This window comes from Drosophila montana, unplaced genomic scaffold (assembly GCF_035044405.1).
Source record: "Drosophila montana isolate Dmon_TW-CO22-7 unplaced genomic scaffold, ASM3504440v1 contig_1624_1, whole genome shotgun sequence".
Lineage (NCBI taxonomy): Eukaryota > Metazoa > Arthropoda > Insecta > Diptera > Drosophilidae > Drosophila > Drosophila montana.
The window spans coordinates 3,115,544-3,136,443 of NW_026996559.1; the positions used below are offsets into that span (position 1 = coordinate 3,115,544).

General features: G+C 41.1%; 1 protein-coding gene across 4 annotated transcripts in view; it reads right to left on the reverse strand.

Moving 5' to 3' along the window:
• Window positions 1-20,900, reverse strand: part of Nost (Nostrin) — a 30,845-nt gene that overhangs the window by 1,048 nt on the left and 8,897 nt on the right. The window contains exons 1-6 of one of the 4 annotated variants that reach the window (XM_064698937.1): window positions 8,895-9,034; window positions 2,144-3,776; window positions 1,926-2,011; window positions 1,016-1,241; window positions 200-949; window positions 11-121 (exon numbers count right to left, since the gene is read on the reverse strand). In XM_064698937.1, coding sequence (XP_064555007.1) covers window positions 11-121; window positions 200-949; window positions 1,016-1,241; window positions 1,926-2,011; window positions 2,144-3,772 — 2,802 coding nt within the window. In that variant the 5' untranslated portion in view covers window positions 3,773-3,776; window positions 8,895-9,034. Of the gene's footprint in view, window positions 1-10; window positions 122-199; window positions 950-1,015; window positions 1,242-1,925; window positions 2,012-2,143; window positions 3,876-8,894; window positions 9,035-18,486; window positions 18,754-20,900 lie in introns of those variants that run through there. The other 3 variants (XM_064698953.1, XM_064698959.1, XM_064698946.1) reach the window with 3 other exon arrangements.

Consider the following 20,900-nt stretch of genomic DNA (forward strand, 5'->3'; position numbering starts at 1 on the left):
GTATCTGTACCTGTATATGCTGCGCCAGCGGATGTGTTGTGCGCGGCTTGTGGTCCAGCTCGAGCAGCGCCGAGTGCAGCTTTAGACGTGCGCCCTCCAAATAAGTCAGCATGGAGCGAATCTGCAGCAGATCAGCAGAGATCAAAATGAAAAGTTAAACCTTGTCAATTTTTTTGCAGTTACACCTATGAAAACGTACATGGTATAGCTTATCAGTAATGTTCTGATGCTCCTGGTTGTTGAGCGACTGTGATAGGCCGCGTAGCCCATCTCTAGAGCGTCGCTCCCGTTCCAAATCTGTTTTGACCAGCTGCAGCAGCTTGATCAGCGAGTGCTTGCGCCGCTCACGGTTCATAGCCAGCGTGGTGTGTTCACAATAGAAGTCGGGCAGTAGCTGCTCGCTGGGACCCTCGGAATTGCGGCGTATATTGCGCACCACCTGCATATCCTTGGCCACATTGCAAGCATCCAGCTGCTGCTGCAGACTGTTGGTTAGGCTGCCCAAAATGGGATTCATATCGGTGATAAGGCGCGCATATTGCTGCACAAAGTTATGCATGTTGCCCACACGGTGCTGCTCGCTGCTCTGCAGCTGGGAGGAGCCGCGAAGCACGGCCATTTCCCAGTCGACACGGGCACGCTCGGCGCGCACGCACAGCGTGTAATATTCAACGTCCGCCCGTTTGACTGCCTCCTCGGCCTTCTTGCGCTTGTTGTCCAGCTTGACGCAGTCTTTTTCGGCCGATTTGAGCTCCTTCTCGGCGGCCAGCTTGTTGGGCCCCTGATGTAGCAACGCTATCGATGGCGATTTCTGTATGCGCACGTCCAGCATCGCATCCTGCAGCTTCTCGTTCTCCCTAGCGGCCGTGTGCGAGGCCTTCTTGGCCTTTGCCTCGCTCACGCGCCACTCGCTCAGCACACGGGCCGCTTTGTCCACATTGCTTTCGACCTGGATTTAAATATACATATATTTGTTTAGGATCGCACTCGATTCGCATTGGCTGGACTAACTTACCGCCTTGCGGGTCTTGTGATGATTATCCACGACCGTCTTGAGCGGCTTGACAAGCTCATCGGTCAGCGAGGCTGCCAGCTGGCGATGGATGTCGCTGCGACTTTCCATTTCTGTAGCAACACCACGCCAGGCATCTGCTACACTTCCGGGTACCTCCCGGCCAGCTTTATTCAGTTTATTGGCCAACTTCGAGAGCGACTTCGAGTAGATCAGCTCCGAGTCGGCACTAGATGATTGGCAAAATGATTGGAATAGTGTTAGCGCAACATTTTAAATAATCACGAATATTTAACATATAAATTGGATCTGATCTAGAATATGAATACTTTATAGTTAAGGTCATGTTTCCTTCTGCTGGTCGAAAATCAATGTCATATCAATTCTAAGATCTAGGTGCAAAAATCCTTTTAAGAGGGGCAGGTGATTAATCTTTACCCACTCGAGTACCCATTCGGGAAATTAAGCACACAAGACTACGCTTATAATTCTCAAATAGGAATAGCTTCAGACTGAGGACAAGGCCTTGCAAATCTAAAGTTAATAGGTTCTAAGGGAGGTTATAGACTTTCACTTATCTTCACTCACACCAAGGAGCTTATACCTTGTTGTTGTCGGTTGTTAAAAGCAACATTGACCTGGAGCCGGCCAGCTTAAAGTTTAGGGAAGTTAACTACAATTAAAAGTATGCTTGATCTGCTTATTGTGTTCGGGAGTTTATATTTATGATCGAGATCCCTACTAATCCCAATGCGCAAAAAAAAGGTTTGCTGAGGACGCTTACGTAGCTAGAGCCTTTAGATTTGGAACACATGGAATACAATCGAAATGTCGTGCGGAATATTCGCAGAGATCTTAAACATTCCTTTTTTAATCTTTATAGTATATCCTAGGTAAGACTAGGGAGACTTACCGCTCTTGGAGAACAAATATGAGTTCTTTGCTGAAGTCACCGCCCTGTTTGACATAGCGTCTGAGTTCCTCGAAGCCGTTTTGTCCCTATCGAAGAAAGAGAGAGGGAGAGAAACTTTAAAAGAGATCACAAGCACCGGGTGGACATGTGAACGGGGTATATGTAAATGGTATTTGGCTGTGGATTGGGACCAAACAATGCTCTAGACTCGTCTGTACCTCGTCTTTGAAGCGTTTAGAGTGCGGTGACAGATCCTCCTCGCTGGGATGTTGTGACAGTGAAGGATCATACTCGGTGCGATCGGTGACATCCTCGCAGCTTTCGGTCATATCCCGATCGCGATCCCGACTGCGGTCCGGCGACATTGACTGGCGGCTGGCATTGCCGGTGGACTGATTAAGATTGGTTTTAGATTGAGCCACGCGTTTCAGTGGCGTTTGCTGGCGCACCGCCTCCTTCAGCTTGGTGCTCTCCTCGCCGAGCCAGTGCTTCATGCCGTGCCAGCCCTTGCGCAGTTTCTCCTTGTTGTGATTAAAGTTGATCAGACGCTGGTTCTTATTCTTGAGCAGTGTTATGCGACGCTCGTTGGGACGCAGCTGATCCCGATGCGTGCAGTACTCCAGATCGATTTCACGGTTAAAATCTTCCGTCTCGTTGATCTGTCTGGTTATCTCCTGCAGCTCATCAATGGACACAAACAGATTTTGGGCATTCAGGCTCTGATAGCTAACCGACTTGAGATCGTAGTCAAACTCCTCGTTGATGCTGATCTGGCTGTGGCTTCGATGGCTTCTGCTTCTGCTTCTGCTCCTGCTTCTACTTCTGCTGCTGCGACAGCTGGTCAGGCTCTGCTTGGAGCTTTGCTTCGACGGCATCAGCTGAAAGGAGTCGATGCTCTTGAAGCACTGCTGCTGCGCTAAAAAGCCACAAATGATGTGTGCGTTCGGCTCGGATACTTGACTGCCCTGCTGGCCACGTTGGGGCGTGCTATGGTTCTCCTTGTTGTCGCTGGCTGCCAAGCTGAGCTCACTGGTGCCATACAGTTCTGGCAGTTCGGGCAGGTTTAGGCCAAGCTGCGGCGGTGCCGTCATATTCATGTCCAGCGTCATCGATGGCGACTTGTGCAGATAGACCTTCAGCTCGGATCGATGTAGATTCTGTACGGATTGCGACTGTTGTTGGCGGGCAATGCGGGGCCGTCGCATTGGCGGATCCACAGCTGGTTGCGGGGGTGGCGGTGGCGGTGGTGTCGGTGGCGGGGACAGCATTCGGTCGGGTTGATGCGTTGGCGTTTCAAAATGCTCTGTTTCCGCATCGGCGCTAGTCAGCTGCTCGATTTGCGGCGTGCCACAAGCATCCACGAACTCTTCCTCATCCGAGCTGCGCGGCGTTAGGGTGCGCACTATCGAGGATGTCTTCGCAATGCCGCCCCCAATCTGTTTGAGACGCGCCTCCGTCACACCAAAGCGATCTGTGTCCAGAGTTGTGGTCGATATCAGAATGGGCGCGCCAATCTCAAGCCGATGGTCTTCGGAATTGCTGCCGGTCATATTGTAGCTGCCCGTGGCCAGCTTGCTGGGTGAGCCGGAGCGATCCTTGCCAGCACCCCCGCCCGACAAAGTCATGCTGCCCAAATGACGACGGCTGAGTTTATTCCCGAGCACCGAGTAACGTTTGATGCGGGTGAGGAATCCTTTGCCGCTGCTCCCATTATTATTATTATTAATGTTGTTGTTGTTGTTGTTGTTGCTAATGCGGTTATTGTTGTCCGCGGCGGCAGCGTTTGAAGTAATTTCAACATTGTCCTTGCCGCCCAATTTGAACTTATGCGCGCGCAAATGGTTCATCGTTCTACGCGAATTATTATAATTAAAATTTGATTAGCTTTTTGATTTGAATTCGATTTGACAGCTCTGCGTGAATCTCGCATACGTTCACATTGCGTGCGTGCGCACTGCAAATTGTCCAAAAACTGAGTGGATAAAGCAACTAGAACAGGCGACAAGTGCATAAGCAAGCGACAACAAGGAGAAGTGGAGAAGTGCCGGGGCAGAAGGAAGCCAAAGCAGAAGAATTAACACGAAAGAAGGCTGTTCTTTTTAATGTTGTGTTGGCATGTTCGGTGGACTTTAACTGCAGCACGACTACTGTACACTCTTTATGCGCTGACAATTCGATATTGTGTGCAATATTATATGTAAGTATTCATTTTTTTTCCACATTTCGATAAAAGTCAAGCATGAGTATATATAATATGAATTCGGATTAATATACAGTTAAATAATAGTCTTAATCCACAAAATTGTGCGTGGTGCATGAGCACAGCCCGTCAACTAATATGCTCGTGAATACCCTAAGTCCACATAACATAAAAACCAGACAACGCTAGGCCGACGCTCACCTACATACGCATCGCAAACGCACACACATAACATATCAGAATTGTTAAAGGGGGAGAAGCGCAAGCAGAGCATAAGAATCAGCTGAAGTCAAAAAGAGCAATAAAAGAGAGGCAAACGCACTTTCTTACTCTTTCTAACAAACAAGTGTTGCATTATTCGACCCCTACCAGTGCCTGTGAGGCTTACATGCATATGTATGTATTCCTGTACATAAGTGTGTATTCATATATGTATGTATGTACATACATACATATACAGCTTGGACAGAGCGACCCTCCGATTCGGACCCCCTATCAATGCTCTTTTGCTCCACTTTTAGTTCAGGTAAAGATTACAAAATGGTTTGTTTATTGAACGGCAGCGATGAAGGCAGCGACAACGGACAGCAAAAGAGTGCATTAGAAATAGGTGGGGAAGCAAAAAGAATAAGCAGGCAAAGACTGAAGATAAACACAGTGACGTGCGTTTGTTATGTCAAGAATCGCCGCGTTGGCATCGAATTGACAGCGACTGCCTGCCCTCAGCGACGGGTCGTCTGTATGTCTCCGTGTTGTGTCTTCTGCATCGACATAAACATATGTACATACATATGTACGTCAAAATCATATATACACAGCCATATATGCATAAACACACATTCATACACACACAATGTACATAATATTTTGTGTGCTTCTGATTTTAGCTTTTCATACCCTACATTCATAATATGGATTAAAATGTGAATAATCCGATGATTGACAACATAACAATGATGGAGGAAATATCAAAAACTCTTAAATGCACAAAGCTAGGTGGACATAAATATTTATGTATCCAGGAAAGTACCTTTTCTTGTATTTACATAAATGCATCTGATTAGTAGAACTGCGTATTATCACACCTTTGCTCTGGTACAGGGTATATTATGGTCGAGCACTCTTGACCAGAGAATTCTTATTTGTTTTCTGTGCCATTTTCGTTCCATTGCCTTTGCTTGCAATCGTGTCGGTAATTATAGAAATCATTTATTTATGAACTATTTACTTTTGAGTTAGGCGAAGATGATTGTTTCGAACTCATGAGCGGCCTATGCGACTGAGGAATGCCCTGCAGTGGAGCTATGAGCAGAGATTTTATGAAAATAATTATGATTTTAAAAGTAGTTCGGCTACGTGTACGTATTTTCCTACCTATAAATGTTACTTAAAAGAATGGGATGTACAATATAGGCTCCATGGCTTCCGTGACTAGCCCAACACGCCCCTTAAGCAGAGAGGTCTGTTTTATAAATTGCAATACAATGCACTGGGAAAAGTTAGTAGACTAAACTAAGTGAAATATATACATATAAACAAAATTAAATATTGCGACTAGGTACAATTACCTAAAAATTACCTTGTAATTTTGAGCGAAAATTTGTACATACATATTTTGTTAACTAATGCGTTTTTCTTAGTGTTTTTTGTACGTGTACTCAAAGCACAAGCATTTGTTAAACGATGCGTCAAACATCCCATTGAAAGTTGTAAGGGAGGGGGGCAAGGCGGCCAGTTAAAAACAAACGTTAAAAGCTGATGCTGCCGTTGATGAAGCTGCCTTCTGGTTGTTGTTATTAATATGAAAACAGATAGACACTTTCAAAAGAAGGTACGTACATATGTATGCATGTATGTATGTATGCTTGTCATTCATGTAACTGTTTTGCGTTGTAAGATAATATTGGTATAAGGTTCAAGCTAGGGTTCGGGTTCGGGTTTGTCTGGTTATTAATTGCGCTCTGCTTGTAACAGTTTGCGCTTTGCCTTTTCTATTCCGATGCCAACAGGCGAAACCGTAGTAAGTAAAACAATTTAATTACATTTTGCGAATTGTTGCTGTTAATGTTGTTGCTGCTGTTGTTGTTGCTGTTGTTGTTGTGCTTGCCTTTGCATTGTTGTTAAAGCAGCTAATTGCATTTGTTATTTGCAGCAAAAACACGTCAGAATGAGCTTGTTTAGAGTAGTCGCGGGTAGCTACCCTGTAATCGGCTTAAAGTACATATAAAAACCCACTTTGACCCACATATAAATACACTTACCCAAAAAATCTAAGAATATTTAGACAACACAGTTAAAAATTTACCAGCAGCTTGAATACCCTAATATTCTGATGTTAAGAATCTTAGAAAACGTCGTTCTTCAAAATTTGGTCCACCATCCTACGGCAGCTATAGTTAATAACTTGGCCAAGCTATTGAGTTTGCTAAACATATCACTTAAAGCAACAAGGCCAAAAGTTCGTGTGGCAGCTATATAGATGACATGATGGTCCGATCCGGACGACCCCGACATATTTTCTGCGACAAAAAGCTGGCTCAATGCCAAGTTTCATCTAGATACTTATATATATATGCCCGATATTAGACATAATTTTTACTATAATATATTCTATTATCCGAATTGTCAATCTTTAGAAATACCGCCGATGTTGAAATCTTGCGATCGAGCTTTATTTCATAACTCTTGCAATAACATTTAGAAGAGAGATTCCCCATATAGATGGGGAACTGAAAATTACAAACGGTGGAGCAGTTGTTTCTAGAACAAAACAAAATAATAAAACTCAGTAGTTACTCACTTGACGCATTTATAATTTCGATTATCTCTATATATAAAACTGTTTGTCCGGACTGACTGACTGACTGACTGATTGGTGATCAACGCACAGCCCAAACCGTAAGAGCTAGGGAGCTGAAATTTTCACTGTAGCTACCTTATGTGATGTAGGTGCACGCTAAGACGGGGTTTCGGGAAATTCATTTGAGGGGTGTTTCACACTTTTAGGAAAATCCATTCCTCCTTGGTAGAAATGGGGGTCAAAAATTTGGTGGGTGACGTTTCGCCCTCAAATTTATTTCCAAGTGTCTATATGAAAAATCATTTGAGACGTGTTTTTCACTTTTCGCAGAATTCAAACTTCTTCGGGGGGAATACGATTCAAAGATTTTTTGTGCGAAGTTTTAAATTGTGTCCGATTTGCTTCAAACTTATTTTTAAAGCTCTACATAAGAATATAATGAATACGTGTTTCAGCGATTTGGGAATATCCACTCGCAACATTGGTAAGTTGGCGGAAAACGTTTCTATGAAAATTGTTTGTTTACCGTCCGATAAGTTTCAAAATCATTTTCAAAGCTTTTTGAGAACGTTGATTTTTAACATACGTTCCACGGGGAAGGCCGGGTTATACCCGCTAGTATATACATATATGTATAGAGTGGACAAATATTTTAAGTCCCTTAACTGAACCTATGTCTATAAATGGTACTCTGCTAATGGCTATATCTTACTTATATAAGGTGTTACGATTTTATATTGGGAGCAGGACAAATCGGGAAAATGTATATATATCTTGCACAGTCTTGTAGCTAGGGTGACCATATATGGCATAAGTACTACTGATGAGCTTTTCTAAAGATAGATGACAAATCGGAAGTCAATAACTGTGAATAAACTTGGCCGGTAGCCTATTTAAAGCTGTTATTGGAATGTGATCGAGTTTGCAACAGACTGTGGCACCCGATTGGAAAATCCTGTTTGTTTTTGTATCGGCTATTGATGCTAGTAAGGGTTGCTGCCCGTTTTATAATACCCTTTTTAGACATTTGATAAAGATCAGCGGCTGTACTAGAAAACAATGTGTAATAAACAGAAAGGAGAACTTGCGACTGGAACGCAGCAGCCGCAAAGCACCGATGTGGCACGTATCATGCTAATGGAGTGCTACTTGAACTGGAGTGTGACAAGTCAAGAAACAATTCAGCTAATGAACGTGGGGGACTTAGTTCCAGCATCGGCAGACTCGAGCCTCGGCCTTAGCCTTAGCCTTAGCCAACAAGCCGAAAGGCCACTTGAGAGTACTCCATGCACCAAGCCTGCAAGCTGCAGCCATGCTCCATGCACCACAGTGGCAGAGGCTAATTGCAAAGGGCGCACCGAGCGGCCGCAGCAAGCGAAACCCGCCATTATGTAAGGCCGTTGCATGGAGCTGGGCTTTAAAGTCAAATAACATAAATTATGGCCAGACGGATAAAAAAAAATCAACTGAAAACAATCAGTAGAGTCGCGGCGAGCCGCAGGCTATGCCAGGTTATAAATAGCCGCGATTGCAATTGCGTCCAGCAGCAAGAGCGGCTACAACAACAACAACAACAACAACAGCAGCTGCTGCCAATTGAAAATCCTTTGGACTGTGCGTGCAGCGGCATCCTTTTTTTGCCTTCTTGCGCTCAATTCATTGCCCATTATGGCAATTTATATTTAATAAATAGGCGAAAAATGCGATGGCCATATTTTGTGAGCAGATCCAAGGCCAAGGTCATAGCCGCTGTCAAGGTTACAGTCCCAGCCTCGGTAGATGCAGCGCACTAACATGTTTATGTTATGTAAATGGACTGGATACAGTTGAGTGCGTGCACTGTTAGTTAACAGCAGGCCGCGCGTATTATGTGATGTGAGAGCTTAACGCTCTGTTAGTTATGCGCTTATGGTTCTGGTTAGTTTAACGCTCAGTTTTGGCTGTCTGTTAGACTAAAAATTTGATTTACCATTGATCATTTGTTGGGGCCCGCAATTTTGCCAACCGTTAAAATTTGGAAAAGAAAATTTCAGAAACTTTTGAATTTCAAACAACGTAAAACATGTATATTAAAAAATAGTATAAAAACTGATGTGCAACATCAACATCAAAGCTACGCATACTGACAAAAGAAAAAAAAAACTCCGACTGCTATGATAAAGAAACTAAAACCAGTCCAGATAATTATACAATAACCTAAAGTGATCAATGCACTAATGGTTTCTTTTTACAACGAGCACATTAAGAGCACAATTTCTTGATGTTGTTTTCCAGAATTAGATCGTTCACATTGCGATCATTAAGAAACGGTGCGCCGAGAGAACACGCCCCAGTTCGCATTTAGATATTTTTGTCTGTTAAGTATGCAACAATCATCTATTATTTAAGTCCCATCGTTAGATGTGACTTCTTGGCAAATGGAATGCGCTTCGCTTCGTTTCGAGAGTATGTCACTCCAGAGTTATGTAAATGTTCTTGTGTTGCAACAAGTGCCATGGCTACAAAAATAAATCCAGCCAATTCCGAACTATTGATATTGCGTATTTCCGTTGAATTCTTGTGAAAAATCTTTGAAACTCTATACATTAACTAATGGAAAATGTGTAATTAAATCTTGCAGCTTATATCTATACACAAACATGAGTTTGCAATGTATTTCGTGTTATATAAACGTTATAGTTATATAATAAGCGGTCGCCAGGCAAAGTACACGTTCTGCTGTTTATTTGCCGCAGAGCTGGAGAACACACACACGATTCTTACTCGTACAACTCCAGAGCTTATTTTCCCATACAAACCTTTTCGGCTCGTATCAGGCCGAGGTCGGGAGATTATGAGGTGCATTTATCTCGCTTAGTGTCGAGTATAATAAACAAATTGTTGGCCCATTTTGGCACCCGTTGCCAAAATCGAGAGGGGCAACAAATATACATACACATGTATCTATATATAAAATCTGTTTGTGTTGACTGATGACTGACTGATTGACTGACTGACTGACTGACTGACTGACTGATGGATTAACTGACCGACTTACTGATTGATTGACTGCCAGATTGACTTACCGACTGACTGACTAATTGACCGACTGATTGAGTGACTGACTGACTGACTGATTGACTGACTGAGTGACTGACTGATTATAAACATACAACTGAAACTTTTAAAGCTGTTAAGTTGAAATTTTTACTGTAGTTACGCTTTCTGCTGGAAACGCACGCTGAGATGAGATTTCAGACTATTCTACACGTAAATGTAAATTTATGAAAGATCTTTACGTAAGTTAATTTGAGACAAGCTTCACACCTTCTAACAATCCACCTCAGCTTGTGGAAATTGGAGGATAAAGGCTGCATAGCTTAATGTTTCATTTTTGCATTATTGGGTGTAAAGGTAGTACGTAGGTAAACAAGATAGTAGTAAGGTAAACAGGCCCAGTCAATGCCGGGTAAAATGCACTAGTTTTTATATATATAAATATCAATTATATATATGAAATAAATATAAATATACATAGCATAATGAGCATAGGAGAAAAGTGGAAAAATATTGTTTACAATGTTTAGGGTAAAAAATGGACCCGGTCAAAGTCGGGTAATACCCACTAGCTAATATATTTATATATATACACATATCATAGGAAATGGGTGGAAAAATAATGCCTAAAATGTTAGAAAAAAAGTACCAGGTCAAAGTCGAGTAATACCCACTAGCCTAAGTAAATATAAATATATATATTAATACGAAGCATAATCAGCATAGGAAATGGGTAGAAGAACATTGTGTAAAATTTAAAGAAAAAAAGCGGACCCGGGCGTAGCCGGGCTATGCCCGCTTGCTTATATATATATGTACATATATATATAAATTTGTATATTTGTGCATACCGTAATGAGCATATGAAATGGGTGGAAAAATATTATTTAAATTGAAGAGAAAATAACTGACCCGGGCAAAGCCGGACTATGTCCGCTTGCCTATATACATATATAAATACAGCAGATACCATAGAGCTGCCAACTTGGGCTAAGTAGTTTGAACGATTCGCCGCCTCTATATGGTCCTTCTGTGTGTGAGTGGTTCGGTCTGCGGCGCTTTCTGTTTCACTTAAACAAATATTTTTGCAACTTATCTCGAAATGTTGCGCCAAATGCAAAAGGTCGGGCGGGGCGGCGACAATGCGAAATGTTCCCTTAATGAGGCATTTAATTGTTAAATTGTTTTTATTTTTCTTTCTGTATTCGTATTATTTGCGCAATGTGATAATAATAGGTGTAGAAAATGTGTTCCTATGATTAAGATTAAGGCAAGTGTCTGGCTTTCATATACGCAAGCCTACGTGGGTTACATTCCGTTGACTATAGGTACACCTAGCTAATTATATTGTTCTACAAAGAAAAGAATCACGTTTCTGAATAGGCATAGCATCAGAAATATACACCAATTAAGTGTATATATCTGAGAGAACTGTAAACTCTTAACACAACTGAATGAACTGTCGAATCATTCATGGCCATGTTTTGCAGCTGTACATGGACTAAAGACTTGTTTGTACATCATATAAGTTATCTGGGTAATGAGATACCACTTGGCATGGACCCGATAATACGAACAGCTCCCATAGGCTGGTCTTAATGTACTTGCTTGTATAAGACAACTGATTAAATCGTCCGATAACGATTGCGAGCCAGATTGCCAGTTTTTATCTTCATCTGGCAGCTGTGCAAAAATATGTATGTATACGCATCCAGAGAGTTTAGTCACTTAGTATGTACTTAGTATCACATGTTCGAGTGGAATTACTTCTCGTTCCGGAAACGTTGCGAAGCAAATGTTTAATTAAAGTATGAGCTTCCAGGCAATCAAAGTGTGTGCTGCAGTTGCAACTGGCCCCAGAGATCAGTTTAGATTGTTTTCAGATTATGACATACATAAAACATTCACCATTTAACATAATTAACCTCGAGTGCGAGTCGTACAACGGGGGCTAACTGCAGGGGTCTTGGGGTTCAATAATTTTGTAAAGTTTAAATAATGTAAACCTCTCCCCGCCCCCCACCCGACTAAGTGTCATTGACATCTGCGCTGGCTAAAGCTGTACAAGTGCGCACAGCAAGCGGCAAATGTCAGCGACATATGCTAAACAAAAGCTGCATGCATTTCTATAATAAGGGTCGCTAAGCAAGAAGGGAGTTGCCACCTGTACTCGCCCAGGCTAAAAACCGGTTCGAAGCCGAACCGGTTTAAGCTATAACCCGGATAATGCGAATAAGGCTCAGCCGAAGATGTTCTAAATGATATAAGAGAAAACACGAAGGGCTGAAAAGGCTGAAAACCGGCTCGAAGACGAACCAGTTTAAGGTATAACCCTGATAATGTGGATAAGGCTCAGCTGAGGCTGGGCCTAAATCACACTACATTGTTCTAAATGATAAGAGAGAAGACAAGAAGGGAGCTGCCACCTGTACTCCCCCAGGCTGAAAACCAGTTCGAAGCCGAACCGGTTTAAGCTATTACCCTGATAATGTGGATAAGGCTCAGCCGAGGCTGGGCCTAAATCACACAACAGTGTTCTAAATGATAAGAGAGAAGACCAGACGGCAGTTGCCACCTGTGCTGGCCCAGGCTGAAAACCGGTTTGAAGCTGAACCGGTTTAAGCCATAAGCCGGATAATGTGGATAAGGCTCAGCCGGAGCTAGGCCTTAATCGCACTACATTGTTCTAAGTGATAATATTTTCAAGTGTTATTGCAAAATATATGAATTTGACGAATTTTTGTTATACAATACAATACAAATATGTATGTTAAATACATTAAATTCAGCTTATAAATAATTGAAATGTTCAATTGACATATGTAGGAACTGTGACGAACCATGTTTCAAACCAAAACGTAGGAATTTAGATGTCAAAATTCTGAGACACGAACCGAACTTTAAGGCGAGGCATTGGTTCGAATCATTAGCTGAACCAGCGACTTCTTTTTCAAAGGTTGACAGTCAGCCCCGCCCTCTCTCTCTTCCCTAGCTGACAGTCTGTTGGGCAGCATTGGCTGCAGTTTTATTGTCATTCGAATTTGATATTCCGGCTTATGCTTTTTGTTGACCCATTGGAATGTTGCGAGTTGTTGTTGTTGTTGTTGTTGATGTTGTTGATGTTGTTTCTGCTGCTCTTTTGTTCTATGCGTTGTCTGATAGCGAACTATGTTGGATTTATGTGGTTGTCACTAATGTGGCCAGTTCTCTCATTTGTTTTTCTTTAGAGAATTAAAGAGACGGCTAATTAACAATGCTTGGTCTTGTCTGAAAGAATTAACTAACGGCTACGGCGCTAAACAAATAGATGAATACTATGTGGAAGGGCATCCAGTGTTTATGTTAATGGGGTCGATCGGTCGACAGGGAGCCAAACGCATGAAAAGATCGCATAAGATCTAAAAAAACCGAAAATAAAACTATCTGTAGACAGACTAGCTGTGGCCAATACTATGATATTGTTCGCATTATATTGTGTTCTATTTTGGCCGAAACTGAAATAAAATAATTGGCACAATTTCAAGAACCCAACAACAGTGTCAGAAATGTTTAGATTTTTCATTTGGAAAAGTTTCGCTCATTAAATGCAGTTGGCTGCCAAAAAAAAAAAAAAGAAAAACAAGGAGGAGCAAAAGTCTAGAAATACACAAATTGCAGTGCGTAAAGAGCCAAAAAAAAAAAAGAAATCCACAAATTACGTGCAAAGACACATGTGTGGGCAGAATGTATCTTTTTGTGCATCTGATGTGCATCTTGTAATTTGTCACACGTCTGACCATCAGATCCAACAACATTGGGGCATCTCAAGCTCAAGTTTGATTTTGTCACATGCCACAAAAGATGTGGCTGAAGGTCGCAGAAGACAAGCGATAAAAAGCGGCATTTATAGGTTTCCAAAGAGCTCTTAAAATGTTTTCTTTTGATTTGTAGATACAAGTGTTCTTGTAATTGCACATTGCAGCAATGCAACCTGCTGTCGCACCAGATAAAACAACATGGTCTACAGCTCGAAGTTCCATCAGCTTTTACTTTTGCAAATTGCCACATGTTTCTGGATTGTTTTTTTCTTTCTTTTTGAAAATCCACGCATTTCTTTGGCTGTCACAAATCGACGCAAATCAATCAAAAATTAAGAATACAAAATTGATTAAAAATGTAGATCACATTGCGTTTTGTTGTTGTTTTCTCACACATTTGACACCGCACAAACAGGTACAAAAATAAATAAATAAACCTCACGCGCCCACTTTCCACATTAATTTACGCGTGTGCGTTATGTAAAGGCAAATTATCGAAAATCTACGAGATTTTAATTAGGCGAACACAAAATTAACGTCGAAGACGGCGACGGCGACGGCGATGTTGGAGCAGATGGCGGCATTTACTACGCCCCTCGCGGCTGCGACTGCGGCTCCCAGCTTAATTTAGAACAACGGGCTACGAAATACAGCAACTACGTCGACGCGACGTCAACGACGCACAACGGCAGACTAAGCGCAGCCGGCTGAAGCAGCAACACATCAGCAGCAGCCGCAGCAGCGGCGGCGGCAGCGCCAAACGCAAACAGAACCAATGAGAACGGTTTTAACGAAACGGGTACGACTATAAAGATACCCGATCCGAAAAGAGACTTGGGCCAAAGGAAAAAGATTTCTCAAAAAAATGGGTAGCTTAAGGGCTGAAGAGTTTTCACCGTGTTCGCATAAATGGGACCTGCAATCGGGTCTCAATCGAACCGGTTAAGTTTTTTAAACCTTTAACCAAAGCAGTTGCTCACAATATATACATATGTACATCATATATATTTTTTTAAAAAATGGATTGATTATAAATAAAAAACATCATATATATTTTTCAAAAGTGGATTGATTCGAAATACGAAAATTTAATGCTTAAATTTATTCCAAAATTTTTATAAATTAAAAATTATTCAAATTATTTATTAAAAATGAATGATATAAAAAAACATATTTTGTTATAGATGCTTTTTTATATTCTTGAAAACTTGACATGGGTTTGAACCGTGAACTATCTATTAACCAGCAGTTTACTTTAGGTTTGACAAATATCTTTTTAAATCTCAAACTCAATAATTCAAAGTTTGTAGTTTTCTAAATAACATTGCAAGTTTTTACACTTTTGACACTAATGTATTTGTAGGTTTTTTAACACTGGTAAAACTCAATAGATTGCTTAGTTAAATTCCCAATTATAGCCCATTCATCAGACTTAATGTTTAACAATGCCTAAAACATCTCGACAACTGATTTTTGAAAGCCTAGCATACCCGATTGCCGCTTACGGGTGCGGGTATACTGCACAACGAAACTGAGTGCCCCCAATCAGAGAGCCGCATAAGCGTGGAGCGCTCAAAAGAGCGCGGAGTGCGAAGCGCAAGCGCATCATGCCGGCTGCTGCTGCGTCTTAACGAGACGACGCGACGCAAGAGAGCTAACGTCGACGCCGCTGCACCTGCTGCGATATTCTTATTGTTGTTGTTGTTGTCAACGCGTAGGCCAAATATTTGGACGAGACTGCAGTCTTACGGTACCAGCATCTGTTGTCGCAGCATGCAAAGCGGTATTCGCTGATTGGGTCTGCGCACATGTACCGTTTGCGCACAGTGTGGCCAAAGTTGAAGTTCCTCCTCCCTGTCTAGGGGATCGATAACAATCAAATATAAATTCAATTTGAAAATTTTGCTTCTTGATTGTACTTTGATAAATATTTGAATACTTATTTGAGCATGTGTATAATCTTATAAATAGTATATATATTTAATTGACGGCCACATTTTATTGCTTTTGAAATGCTTATTTTATGTGAACGCGTAACAAGTTGTTCAATTAGGCTTAAAATAAAAAAAGTCTGTAAATATAATTTATATATTATAATATTGATAAGTGTAAAAACTTTCTTTTTATTTATTATTTTGCTTAATGCACATTTGCTGGAAAATTTATAGCACTATAATTGCCTAACAAAATATTACAATATCTTGAAAACAATCAGTTAAAGATTAAAACAATAGTTGAATATAGTAACAGCAAATAAATTAACTGTACTATTCATATAAATAGTTGTGTTAACTTTTCCACAGTTTTTCTTGAGCCTGGCACCACTGTGCATTAGCTGCTACAATAATTTAACCAGCTAAATGCACGTGCTGCTGCTGCTGCTGATGCCGCCGCTGCCGTTGACAAGTACCGGTATTATGGGCAATGTCAGTTGCAGTTGCATAACCGCTGCAAATTTATGCGGCTTAGCAGAAGCCGCCGCAGCCGCAGCAGCCGCAGCGGCATGCATATGTATGTGTGTGCATGTGCATAACTATTTGCATTAACATTCAGCGCGTGATTAACACAGACGGCGCAGTTCACACGGCGACGCTGGCGTCGGCTGCGAAGTCGACAGCGGGCTGCTGCACTTGTTGCTTGACCGAGATTCGCAGGGTTCTTGCACAAGCTAACAGCAACAGCAATGGCAACAACAACAACAGCTGTGTCTCTCCATAAACAAAAACATCTCCAACAGATGTGAAAATAATGCTCGAAAAGCCGTTGATCGTGTTTTTTGTTTTTTTTTTTATTGTTCTTTTTGGCGATTTGTTTTTTATTTTTTTTTTTGAGCACATTTCATTGTGACTTTTGTATTTTTTGACATTTATGTGGCAATCAGTTGTTTATCAGCACACAAAAAAACTTAATTAGACAGTGTAACTTACTTGGCCGGCGCATTGTTTGGTCTGACTGAAAGTTGGAATTGTATTGAGGCTTACCTGAAAACATAAAGAAATCAATTTAATAAAGTTAGTTAACGTTTTATATGATTGATGGACATGTTATGCGAACGGCTTATTTAGTCAATGATAATATAAAAACCAACACCAAATACCGAAAACCAGGTAATGCTATCAATTTTATCGATATTCCATGTATGTATGGATCTAATGAGTCCCATCATTGGGTTACTTTATGTTTATTAAATGTATATAAGTATATCTCTATATATAAAACTGTTTGTCCTGACTGACTGACTGACTGACTGACTGATTGGTGATCAACGCACAGCCCAAACCGTAAGAGATAGGAAGCTGAAATTTTGGATGGAGGTCAAAGATTTGGTGGGTGACGTTTCGCGCTCAAATTCATTTCCAGAGATCTATAAGAAAAATCATTTAATACGTGTTTCACACTTTTCGCAAAATTTAAACATTTTCGGGGGGAATGCGATTTAAAGATTTTTTGGGCGAAGTTTTAAGTTGTGTCCGATTTTCTACATAAGAATGTAATGAATACGGGTTTCAGCGATTTGGGAAATTCCACTCGCAACAGTGGTAAATTGGCGGAAAACGTTTTTATGAAAGTTATGTGTTTACCGTCCGATCAGTTTCAAAATCATTTTCAAAACTTTTTGAGAACGTTGATTTTTAACATACGTTCCACGGGCAAGGCCGGGTTACACCCGCTAGTTATTTATATAAATAATAAAATGCGAAATTTAAACACACCAAATGCTAAAGTCTTTTCAAAATAACTGTCAAAAAATTGCCTTTCGCCTTTTCCCTTAATAATTCATTGCATTTACCAACACTGAATTTATGTACTATGCTTAAACATAGACAAATCAAAGTTAGCAAATTTGAATAACTGGAATTCAAGAATGAAACCAAAATGAATGCACGTTAAAGAACTAATTTGAATTACATAACCCTTGATGGAATAATCACAAATAGCTTTTAATTACAATATTAATTAATTTCTGCTAATTTATATATTTTTATGGTCGTTATGTTGTGAACGATTTGCATTTCGCAAGACGATAAATATCTTTAGGTTTCATTTGAACGCATTGCTAGCGCCATCTGTGGGCTGGTAGAGCGTTCACAATAAGCTTGCACTGAAAGCTCGAGCTGCTGCTTTGTTGTTGCTGCCAAGCTTAAAGCTAATTCAAGTTTTGCACCTGCGCAAACAGTTTATTATTATATTGAACAGCGATCAGAAGACCTTGCAAAATATTTATTTGCACAGGAAGAAGCAGAAGAAGGCCAAGGCGTAAACAGGTAAAAGATCTGGCATCGCAATTCTCTGCATGTATAGGTGTATCTGTGTTAGTTATAAAAAAGACTGTTGCAAGCTGTTGGCAGCAGCTTTTGAGTGTTCGAATGTTTTGCTTATAAATAAGTTGCACTTACTTGCTAAATAACCCGGACTGGGCTGCCAAACGAGTTTAACAATAATATAAAATCACACAAACACACACAGTGACAATGATGTGGTGCATAGGGTGCGGGTGGAGGGTGGGGGGCATGGGGGTGGTTGATGGCATGGGCAACACATAATAAAATTAATATCCATTAATTGACGCCAACAAGTAAATGTTCGATAAGTTGAGTTGAGCTGAGATGTTTGTTGTTGTTCTTGTTGTTGTTGTTGATGTTGTTGTTGTGGTTGGATGGCGGGCGTTGGATTGGTTGGTGGAACACGTATGAGAGCGACTAGGAGATGTTCGTGTTCAACGCTTACCTGCGCATTACCCATTAGAGCATCCTCTTCAATTTCAGCTTGGACAAGTTCTTCAACATTTGCATATAACGCCTCCAACTGTTGTGGCTGCTGTTGTTGTTGTTGTTGCTGTTGTGGTTGTTGTTGTTCGTGTTGTTGTGTTTTTTGTTCCTTCGGCTGTTGCTTCAGATGCGCATTGAGATTTATTGCAGATTTGGATTTTCTTTTGGCATAGCGAGCGGAGCAACGCAAGCTTTTAAGCACGCCGTATGAACGCGCGTTGGCGAGCTTTTATCGGAGAGTGAGAGAGAGAGACAGATAGAGAGAGAGAGAGAGAAAGAGATATATAGGAATATGGGGGCACGGTATGGGGCGGCAAGTGGCAAAGGGCGTGAGCAGTTTTGCTAAATTTAATTATTATCTTCAACTTTATATAATATGCAGTAAATACATAAGCAATATGTATAAATATATATATATATAAATATAGGTAAATACATACTTAAAATCTAAGGTGCAAATTGTGATGAGTTAATGCATTTATTTTTGTCGTGAGCGTCAGCGCAGGTGCAGCGGTCAAATAGTTAGGGGGGGGGGGGGGGGGTGTGCTGTCCACTTTCTATTGCCTACGTGCCGGCATGTGCCGTGTCCACAGCCAAGCGGTGTCACTTGCCATGTCTATGAGCCCAAAACTATGGCTTTGTCAACTTCCGGAACAACAACAACAACAACTAGCGGCTGGCCAATGATGATTCAATGGGCTCCGTTTGCAGGCAAACGCTCGCTTTCTATATATAGACGCATGACCGATGTCGGCTGCGATTGCAAAATGTTGGCGCGCCGATAAAATCAATGAACTCAACAATTAGCAACAACAATTTGGCTTAGTTGAAGCAACTAATGACTTGTTAAGCGCTGCGCATTGGCGAGAAAACAACAGCAACTGGCAAATGGCAACAATGTTGCGCATACGCCGCGTGTGGCTGCGAACGCTTTGAAGTGGGGCAACAATTAAGCGCCATCATTGCCGAAAGAAAGTTCATGTCGCAACAGCTGGCGGCAGACTCAGGTCTTTTGTCAAACGAGTCTAACCAGAACCATAATCAGAACCAGTCTCTGCATCCAATTCAGAACAAGCCCGCAGTTTCAATTGCAGCCAGCAATTAACGTGCTAACTATTCGATGCAAAACCTCGAGCTGAATGTCGAGCTTCGAGCCTCGGCTCCAAGCTCCCTGCACGTAGCTTCAAGTTGCGCAAATTGACGCCCTGTATATATAAAACAATAAGAAAAAAAACCCATTGATAAACTGACGCGGCAAACTTGCTAAGAATCGCTGCCATTCGCAACACGAGGGTCGCTGCAGGAATGGGCCATATAAGTATCTACACAAGTGTAGATCAGTATAGATATTAAGAATAGCAATTGATATAAAATATAACATATAATATAAAAGACTAGAAACCCATCTAAGATACCATATAGCAGAGCTACAATTCAATTTTGTTTACTTTACCAGACAAGCGAGCTATAATTATATGATATATTTAAGCATTTCCTGGCAGAAAACTTGTGCAATTTGTGAATCAATCAAATTCTTCAAACCACCCTCGCTGCAGTACACGCCCTGACATTGTTGGAAGTGCAATTTAGTTTTACACTTCGCTGGGTATGCAATGTGCCTGTGAATGCTGCTCAATGAAATTGGCTGGCGCGTCCCGGCCTGGGCACGCGGGGGTGGAGAGAACAGGGACAAAAGTGCAGCGAAAAATGTTGGAAGCGCGATTTATCAATAAATTGAACGCAATCGAATAGCTAACTAATGAAATCAGCTCGATTTGTCATACTATCGTTATCGTTTCTAACCAATTCAAAGTTCAGCAAACTGTCTGTGGCACAAGGAGAACTTCAACCGACCATCAAAATGGCTATCAAAACGAGCTTGCGAGCTAAGTTTTGGTTTGAATCTAGCGCAGATTTGAGAAAAATTGCAAGCAAACCCTTTAAATCGAAGCTTTTCCAATGGTAAAGAGCAGACAGAGTGGAAATAGAAGAATTTGAATAGAAGAAACAATCAGCTTCAGTAAAAATCAAGCATGAAAATTGATAAGTTAGTCGATATCAGGTTCTTTAAGAGCCAGAGACTTTCAATTTGGAACGAAGATAGATCTAGTTTATTTCAAATGATCGATAGCTCTTCTCGAGATCTCGAGATATGCTCAAAAAGCTAATCTAACAATCGATTCGGATGAAGTTGTCTGTTCTTCCAAGTCGATAAGTATCGAGATATACTCAAATAAGGCAAAACTAAAAATCTATATTTATTGATTTTAAAGAAATCTCGATAAGTATCGAGATATACTCAAAAAAGGTAATCCCAAAATCGATATCTATCGATTCGTAAGAAATGGCCTGTCATTCCAAATCGATAAGCAT